This window comes from Dreissena polymorpha, chromosome 15 (assembly GCF_020536995.1).
Source record: "Dreissena polymorpha isolate Duluth1 chromosome 15, UMN_Dpol_1.0, whole genome shotgun sequence".
NCBI classification, from domain to species: domain Eukaryota; kingdom Metazoa; phylum Mollusca; class Bivalvia; order Myida; family Dreissenidae; genus Dreissena; species Dreissena polymorpha.
Window position 1 is genome coordinate 11,034,188 of NC_068369.1, and position 9,942 is coordinate 11,044,129.

The window sequence follows — 9,942 nt, forward strand, 5'->3', positions numbered from 1 at the left end:
ATAATTTTCCAGGAAATGTATATTGGCTTAAAGAAGATAAGTCTGTCTAGGATGTTGTACAATGTTGCTCAAATTGTTCTGTCTTTCATACACAAAACCAAATTAAAAAAGCAAATGGTCTTAAGCTGCTGGCAGCCATTTTTAAGCCTGTGGAGTGTTGCATACCCTCAGATGCATTTTTAATTTTAATAGGTTACAAATGGTGTACTTTAATCCTGTAATGTAGACTATGATTCAATTTATATAAAGGAAACAAAACATTTTTTTATTGTTTGACAGGCGTCTTAGTTATTTTGTATGTGAACCACCGTGGATCCAGGCGCATACAAGATTTGTACAGCACAGAGATTTACTGCATTAACAGGCAGCCGCAGTTGAAGACTCTTGAGACGCATAACCGGTTTATTAGTACCTATGATCAGCTGAATGACCGTCAGAAGGATGCATTGAAACAAGCTCTCAGAGAGGCGCTTAACTGAAGAACGTTTTCTAGTGGCACCTGCCCTGAAGAGTAAGCCAACTAGAAGGCTGAGTGTAAATGATTCATTTGAAAACTTTATTTGAGATTGTTATGTCTATGTAATAAAAATGAGACATTTTAATTTTTTTTTAGAAACAATGTACTAGATTTTTATGCTCCCCCCAAAAATTTAGGGGGAGCATATAGTCGCCGCTTCGTCTGTCCGTCCGTGCGTCCGTGTGTCCGTCTGTGCACAATTTTTGTACGGGCTATTTTTCAGCAACTAATGACCAAAATTCAATGAAACTTTATGGGAAGCTTCACTACCAAGAGGAGATGTGCATATTATCAGCGGGTTCCGGTCAGGTGATTTTTCACAGAGTTATGGCCCTTTGAAAATTTCCATTAACTGTACATATAGTGCAATTCTTGTCCGGGCTATTTCTCAGCAGTTAATGACCGGCATTCAATTAAACTTTATGGGAAGCTTCACTACCAAGAGGAGATGTGCATATTATCAGCCGGTTCTGGTCGGATGCTTTTTCACAGAGTTATGGCCCTTTGAAATTTTCTATAAACTGTACATATAGTGCAATTCTTATTCGGGCTATTACTCCCCAACTACTGACTGGAATTCAATGAAGCTTTATCAGAAGCTTAACTACCTTGAGGAGATGCGCATGTTATTTGTGGGTTCTGGTTAGATGATTTATTTAGAGAGTTATGGCCCTTTGAAATTTTTAAGTTGCTTAACCATCCATCGTATTATTTTGTCCAAAGTTATGCCCCTCAAGACGTTTCCTTTTATATGAATATAAAGTGCAATATTTTGACAAAAAAAAAACATTTGGGGAGCATCACCCGTTTCCGACGGTTTCTTGTTGTTTTAGTTCTAGTTGACAAGTTTCACCAAAGAATTATATAGCCTTTGGTGAAATAATTGTTTTCGTGACAATTAATAGATATTAAGTAAAAGTGTATGATCTGTTAATATAAGATGTATTAAAAGAAATTTTCATTTTTAATTATTAAAAGGGTGATGGGTAACGAAAATCAGACATTGTCAATTGTTCAAACTTTTTCATTGTGTTATTTCCCTTGGTTGTTTTTATTGTAACTTGAGTTATATTTCAGAAAATATACAAGATTTTACAATGAAACTGCATGGGTTTGTTGATATCAATGAGCAGAAGCGCCATGCTTAAGAACTATAGCCATATACATCCTTTTCAGGGCTATATCTCAGATACCATACAAGATTTCAACATGAAACTTCTGGGGTGTATAGATGTTTATGAGAATTGCAATTCATGAGCACAATGCATTTGGGATATCTATTCAACAAAACTACTTGTTCTTTTGTACGTGTTTTTTTTTTGTAATTGGTTGGCTATTGATCACTTGCTTATAATAAAAAATGGTACTGATTTCCTGCATGTTAACTAGTCCTGAATCATTTGTCTGTTTTAAAGTAGGAAAGCTTAATAAATTTATATATTTTCTCTCTGCATAAAATTGGAATTTTTATCGTTTTACAAAATAAATATTAAATGACAAAGATGTTAGTATCCTATGTCTGAAAAATCACAATATATTGTGTTGTAGCATGAATTTAAGTGAAGTTTTGTTTGATGGAGTAAGGGGCTTGTGACAGTTGTCTTTGAAAAAAGTTCAGAAATCGTGGCCTGAAATTTAGTTTTGTTGCTTATATTTTAATAGTGTTATTGCAAATAATAATTTAACTTAGTCTTTTTAATAGATTTAAAGTCTTTTTAATAGATGATTTCTTAACTACATTATGTTATCACTTGTGATATCAATATTTATTATAAGGGTTTATGTTCAGTTATTGTGGTAACTCAGTGTCCGGCGTTCTGCATAGAGTGTCATTTACTGTAAACCTTCAGCTTGTTTCCTCTATAGAGGTAACTTTTCTAATCTAATCTTGATGAAATTTGGTCAGAATGTTTATTTTGACAATATCAAGGAATAGTTTTAATCTTGATTGTGTGGGTCCTAAAACGAGGCCACCATGTCAAATTAATATACACCTTGTTATTTCCTAAAGGCCTCCTGTATGTCTCAACCTTGATAAAACTTGGTCAGACTGGTTATCTTGAAATAACTAGGCAAAGTTTAAATCAAGTTCACAAGGTTTAAATACCGGTTCACCATGTCAAATGTTAGATAAATCTCTTTACCCCATAGAGGCCAAATGTGTGTCTTAATCTTGATTAAACTTTGGTCAGAATCTTGACAATTAGGCCAAGTTCCGATTTGGGTCAGGTGTGTCTAAAACTAGGTCACCAGATCAAATCTTAGGAAAACATTGTTAACACTATTGAAGCCGCATTTATAATTCTTCCTTGATAAACCTGGTCTAAATTTGTATCATGACAATATCTAAGCAAAGTTTGAATTCGTGTCGCAGGCGTTAACAACAAGGTCACATGGTCAATTCTAGACAAATGTACCATTTTAGAGGCGATATTGATGGCTAAATATTTGTGAAAATTATCAGAATGTTTATCTAAACAATATCGAGACTGTGTTCAAATCTAGGTCACATTCGTTTAAAACCAAGGTCACTAGGCCAAATCGTAGAAAAACATTGTTACCACCATAGAGGCCAAATTTATGACTCAATCAAGATCATCCCTATAAAAATGTTTATCTTGGTAATACTTAAGTGCGGTTCGATTTTGGGTCACATTCATTCAAATACTTGGTGGCAAGGTCAAATCTTAGAAAAACGTAGTTACAACTCTAGAGGTCGCATTTCAATGTCATGTTTAAGTTTTGGTCAAGTGTGGGGACAAATAGTTCACCAGATCAAGTCCTAAACAATAGTTGTTCTTTTAACTCAGATGCATTAGGGCCATCACGGCCTGTTCGATTATATATTGATTTTGATGAGATGTTATAATTCATATATATACCTCCTAATTTGCTGTTATATCAAAAGCTTTATTTGTATTTGATTATTTTACTGGTGACGGTAGTGTATAAAATTGTGTTAAAACGCTTATGCTAACTTGAACATTATATTTGCTTAACTTGTATATAAAAATGTATACTAAATAATAATAACTTTTCTTGACATGTCTCTGGCAAAAAGGTAAACTCAATATGCATTTGAATCAGACTAGCTTCGTCAAAAAAAAGCGCGTGCCTTCAACTTCTGCGGACATTCGCAAATACGATCTAAACGCTTTATGTGCCATTAGAGACGAAATTAAGAAGGCCTTACCAAGATATTCTATATAAATAAAGACTGAAACTATAGCTGTGCGCATTCCAGTTTCAAGAGATGTCGAAGTTATTGAAAAGATGAAGGTAATGCCTTTGGAAAAAACGACTACGGAGCATGTCTTCTGTCGGTTCATTTGGCTTTTGTTTGAAATGGTGTTCAGGCTCGGATTATGACGAGAGGTATCTCTTAGCTTAACGTATATTTTGAAGCTGAACCAATGACAACTTGCTGCAGCTTTCAGAAATCATCTAGCGTTCAGCCGACTATGGGAACGTGCCTGGCATGTGCGACGCTCTCAAGCTTGCAGTTGGCCCCGAGGTCAATAAGTCCGCTCAAATTAAGTCTTCCACTAGGGAGGCGATCACTGACCGCGACTAACGGAAAAAATAAAAAACATGGATAGAGATTTTCTCAGAGCTATGATAAGAGTTACTGGTGTCACATAGCCTATCATAGACGCAATCAGTGACTTGCACGTAATGGATGAGCTTGACACCCGACCCGCTGTCAAAGAACTTTCCAAAGCCATCGACTCGCTGAGCTGTGGCAAACCCCAGGAAGAGACGACACCTCACCTAGGGCAATCAAATACGGAACAGAAAACAACCATACATAAGCCTCTGCCTAATTTTCTGCTAAGTGTTTTGTGAAGATTGCGCAGAACGTCATTACACGCAAGATGCCACCATTGTCACCCTATACAAGAACAAGTGTCACCGTAATAACGGAAATAACTACAAAGGCATCTCTCTGCTGATAGCGTGGTTGGGAAGGGTTTTCCCGCACTGTTCTAAACCGAATTCAGACTCTTGCAGCACGAATCTACCCTGAGTCTCGGTGTGGCTTCCGTGTCGGTAGAACCGATTTTTTTGTGTCGACTTTAACATGTTAAGAATGCTCATGGAATTCTGTACTCTTGCTGAAAACACTGGTTGTTATTTAGTTTTGCTAAGAACTGTATTCCCGTACTATAAATTCAACAACATGTCACTGTTATTTCTCATCTCATTCTGTTAAAAAAAGTCGAACATTTAGATATATAAGTTCGCGTTTTATTTTAATCAAAAGTCTTTCCAAATGTCAATATCTTCTCATGTCAGCGCAGATTAGCTAAAGACAATAGTTTTATCAGTCGTCATAGAAGATAAGAAAAATATTTTGAGTAGAAGTTACATTTATCTGTGAGAAAACAGAGATGAATACAATGCATTGTAAATATGGTGTTTTCTTAATTACCGCGGAAGTTTATAGTGTAAATACTAATATGAAGTTTACTACGCAGTTCTTAACCTCCACTCTAAAAACAATTAGCTTTGTCTCAATACCCCCAGTAGAAGAAAAAAATATGCTTTCAGATGCGAAAAAAAAGCAAACAACATATTGTTACCTTTGGCATTTAACTTATAACGAATTTATGAAGGGTTTGAAACTTTATTATCGTTGTATCAGTAAATTTGTTCTGAATATTCAGGGGTAGTAGTTATTCTTTAAGATTAAACACTCGTTGAAAGATGTTGATACTCATTTTAGATTGCTACTACATCATGCAAGCTTTACGGTGCCCGCTCACGGTTTGCGATTGGACTTCACAGGATCTTTGCAAAGCATTTTCTGCTACCTTGATAGCCGCCATGCAGATTAATAATCTAACAAATCATGTATGGCAGAATCCACAATTATCACAAAAAATCAAGTTGGATCCATCGACTATCGGTGAAAGACGTTACCCCGACAAATGGTATGCATTCACAAGGCAGTTTACATGTACACATGTGAAATGTCTATAGCTAACAATTCCCTTTTTACATGCGTTTTTCTGCTGCTGCAACATAGGCCAACGTTCAGACATAATGAGAGATTTTCAAGGATGTGGCTGACATAACAGAGGACGATCTATCTGCGATCAAGTGGCAACTTGCAGTGAAGAAAGTCAGTGCCCTAGTTAAACGAATAAGGCTCAACCGAATGACCAAATCTGTGAAGGCGACTATTCGAACATTTCTGGAACGTATTCGATGTAATTTTGCTCTATGTTTGCACAGGGCTACATGCAACGAACCAGCATGTACACGTTCTTGAATGAAAAGTAAAATACCGAGTGATTATCATCTTACAAATGAATTCGATTATCCCCTATAATGAGAGGCGGTATAGTTAGTTGGAGGTGTGTTTAGCCAGTTTTTTCGTCAAAAGTATGCTTATAGGTAAACTATGTAACCATCTGTCCAAGTATGTTGCCTATGTTCTGAATTGAAAAGCACTGTTGGTGATTGTTATGGTGACTGTTGATCAATTACCAAACCCAGGTAGAATTTCTATGGGGTTTCTCACAACTTTATGTCGCTTTAAGTAATAAATTACAAAAAAATCATTGTAAGTTACGTTAGATAGAACAGACGTCCTTAAAATAAGGCTATCAACTTCTCAAGTGATAACATCATCATAAACGTATGTGCCTGGCGATTTGTTTGCTTGCTGCAAAATTGTTTTTGGAAACTCAGCTTGGTAGTTCACGCGTTTAATTATTTATCTGTATTTTGAGTCTAAATGTTATTTAAATTTTAAATGTTGTCAATATTTTATCAATGATAGACTTAACCGAAAAGAAATCCTATGAAAATAATGTACATAAAGGGGTAATATTTACCTACCTTTTATGTAGAGACCAAGTTAAGATACCACCACCACTTGCGCTTTATAAAACATTTATCGGTATGATAAATGGTTATAATCGAACAAAGCATTTACCTTATGTATATCATATAGCTTTATCATCGGAATAACGCTCAGTGACACTCATCAGCAATTTCTTTCCTTATAAGCATTCGACATTGACCTATCTTACTTACTTTCTTTATTAATTTAGCACAAGTGACTGTGCTGATCTAAAAATTACTTTCACGTTCTTTAAAATATAAAACATATACTTAACATGTATTTGACTGTAATATTATAATATTAGTTATATGAAAATTTCAATAGTATTGTATCAGTCTTGCATACACAATAAAACAAATAATTACAAAATTGATTCGTGGTTGATAACTTGCATGCAATAAAACTTAACAATAAACATTGTAGATTATTTACTTCATTTTTTTCTCTGTCGCAAACAATACAGATTTTTTGCGGCATTTATTTAAAACCATTTATTTCAGTCCGAAAATATTGTGCCACATATGCGTAAATTTGTTCCTTTAGATTCTCAACCGCATATCTTTATTCGACTATTGGGCCCGTATTCAGAATCGATAACTTATGAACATGTTATATATGAAGCATGTTTTTTGTAGCTAACGAAGTATCACTTAGATTCTGCGAACAAAAGTTATTTAAGTAAAACATTTAAACTGTAAAGATTGTTTTGTTATTATTTAAGTTTTGATACAGTACATGTGAAGGAAATATTATGTTGTTACTATTAACATTGTAGCAAGTAAGCCGAAGTTGGTCTAAAATGGGATGCCCGTGTTTATCCGCAGCAAATAAGTAAATATGTTTCCTCGTCGGTTATACCGGGGTTGATATACATGTACATCATAGACCAAATATGCATCATCGAAACTATTGTTGAATGTAGTATCTTTTAATCAACAACCTTTGATGGCGTAGTACAAAGTAAACATTGAAAGTAAAGTGTCAAACTAAAAATGCTAATCAGTATGTCTAGTTAATGGATATCGGAACAACTAGTTAAATCTTATGAAGCTCTGTCATGCGACGTTGTGAGGAATTTAGTGATAATAAGGCGAGGTTTGTATTTTTTTTACCCTTAGTATTTATTTTAAAAACTGAAATTTCGAAATCGGAGAAAAATCAACAGACGAAGGGCATAAGATATGACTCAGCTGTGAGGATTCTATACATCGCTACGGGGTTGCTTTCATCTTCAGGAAGGAGGTAGTCACCAGCAGAACCACTAACACACCAGTCTCCATCATACTCATTTCCATCCGTTTATCAGCGAAACGTTACAACATCAAACTCATCCAGGTCTACGCACCAACAGCTGACTACAAAGACGATGAGAGTAAACAGAACTATGAAAAATTCGAGTGCATCATATGCAAGATCCCTAGGAAAGACATTCTAATTGTCCAAGGCGACTGGAATGCCAAGGTTGGACAAGACGCATACCAAGACTGGTCATGGACAGAAGGAACATTTGGCTTCGGAGAGACTTCTGGAGTTCGCCAGAAGCAACCATCTCACCCTTGCCAACACGCTGCACTCACACAAACCGTCAAGAACAGCGACCTTGCATGCTCCAAACGGGCAAGTACAACACAAGATCGACTTCATACTGGCGCCGCAACGGTTCAAGTCCAGCATTAACAAGGCGAATACAAGAACATTTCGTTTGTTCAAATAGCCTCTAGGGAGGGGGATTGGTGAGGGGAGTTTCCTATAACAACTAAAACGAAAACAAAATATCATCCAAGAAGTCGACTGTTTATACCTCTTCGTCTGTCTGTCTGTCTATGTGTCTGTTCGTCCGATCTATCCGTCTGTCTGTCCGTTCGTCCGACCGTATGTCTGTCTGTCCGTTCGTCTGACCATCTGTCTGTCCGTCCGACCGTCTGTATGTCTGTCGTGTGTAAAATCCAAGTCCGTAACTTCAGGGTCAGACTAGAGGTCACAGGTACAATTTTGCCATCAAACAGCTTTGATATTCTAGTCACAGACATACCTTTGCCATAATATTATGTCGAAAGCTTTAAAAATAATTGTGCACAAGGTTTAAACACAAAAAAGCGCACGCAACACTTCTCGACTCCAAATTTCAAGGACACGAAACAGCTTGTCTGGACTGTAACTTTGTAATTCATAGTTCCATTTTGAAATTACTTACACAAATAACCACCATGAGAATTCAGTGTGTCACATGTACTACCTGTGTCCCTATCCAAAGGTCAATGTCATGCCTTGGTCACACTGTCACGAATAAGAGCTAAGATCGAGCTACTTTTCGGCTTAGTTCGTAGCTATCCCTACTGGACCGTGGCTCTCCGTACTTGATCCGTGATCAGTCGTAGTAGTTTTTGAATGTCCGTAGCAACTCTTGACAAATTTTGAACATGTTCAAAAAAATTGCTACGAATGTATCGACCGTAGCAGTCCGTACTAAACCGTAGTGATCCGTACTTGTTCGTAACGACAGCGTAGTCGTCCGTACCTTTTCGTAGGCCCAAAGATTTTCAAGGACTTCTACGGTTGGTACGAAGAACTACGGAGCGGTACGGTTACGCTACGTATTAGCTACGATTATTCTACGGATATACAACGGAAAGACACGGTTCTAGTAAGTTGTACTACGGATAGGCAGGAATTTGCACGATCTTGTACGATGTACTACACTTCAGCACGAAACAGTACGGACATGTACGGTCCACTACAATAAATTGCTACTGAAATACATAATTGACATTGAAGCAACCGTACTTGCATTTGTTGAGTTCACAATCATGAACCGCCATCAAATTGCGTTTGCGATAAATTTGTTACACTTAGATATTGATATGGCACACAATGCAGTGGCCGTGGTCGAGCTGCTTGACGATATGCAGAGAGGTAATAATGATTCAATATTGTTTAACTAGTATAGCTTTGTGCTAAAGGTTACGTATTTTGAAAATATTAGAATTTTAACTTACTATTAATACATTTTTTTATTTGCAGGTAAATGTCTGCCGCCTATGCCTTTTGAATCTTGCTCTTATTTTTACGTGATTTAATAATTGTTAAATTAAGAGCCGATATAATAAAATACAAAAGTAATCATACTTTCCTAAGCATAATCTATATTTGTACATCAATAAGTACATACTTTATCTGGTCAGAGAAGAAAAAGGAGGTGGTCGATAAGAGACTGGCTTTTAAGACGACCCGCTCTCGGTCAATACGAGACTTTGATGGCTGAATATCCGGCGGCTTTTAGAAACTTCACCAGAATCGAGCCTGATATGTTCCATTTGCTATTGCAGGTCGTTGGTCCCAGGATCACGAAGAACCACACCTGGTTCAGACAGTCCATCAATCCAGATTTGAAGTTTGCAATTACCTTAAGGTTCTTGGCCACAGGGAACAGTAACCGTAAATTGATGTATGGGTTTCGTGTTGCACACAATACGATATGAAGTATTGTACAGGACGTTTGTGAGGCCATAGTTTCAGCAAATGCTGGGGATGTTATTCAGACTCCTACTGAGCCTGACGAGTCGAAGGCCAT

General features: G+C 36.7%; 1 protein-coding gene across 12 annotated transcripts in view; it reads left to right on the top strand.

The window, feature by feature from the left end:
• The window catches only part of LOC127860147 (putative leucine-rich repeat-containing protein DDB_G0290503), a 41,723-nt gene extending 34,653 nt beyond the window's left edge, over positions 1-7,070 (top strand). For all 12 annotated transcript variants that reach the window (XM_052398018.1, XM_052398023.1, XM_052398024.1 and 9 more), the window contains one exon: positions 280-7,070. In XM_052398018.1, coding sequence (XP_052253978.1) covers positions 280-479 — 200 coding nt within the window. In that variant the 3' untranslated portion in view covers positions 480-7,070. The remainder of the gene's footprint in view (positions 1-279) is intronic.
• Positions 7,071-9,942: the final 2,872 nt, after the last annotated feature.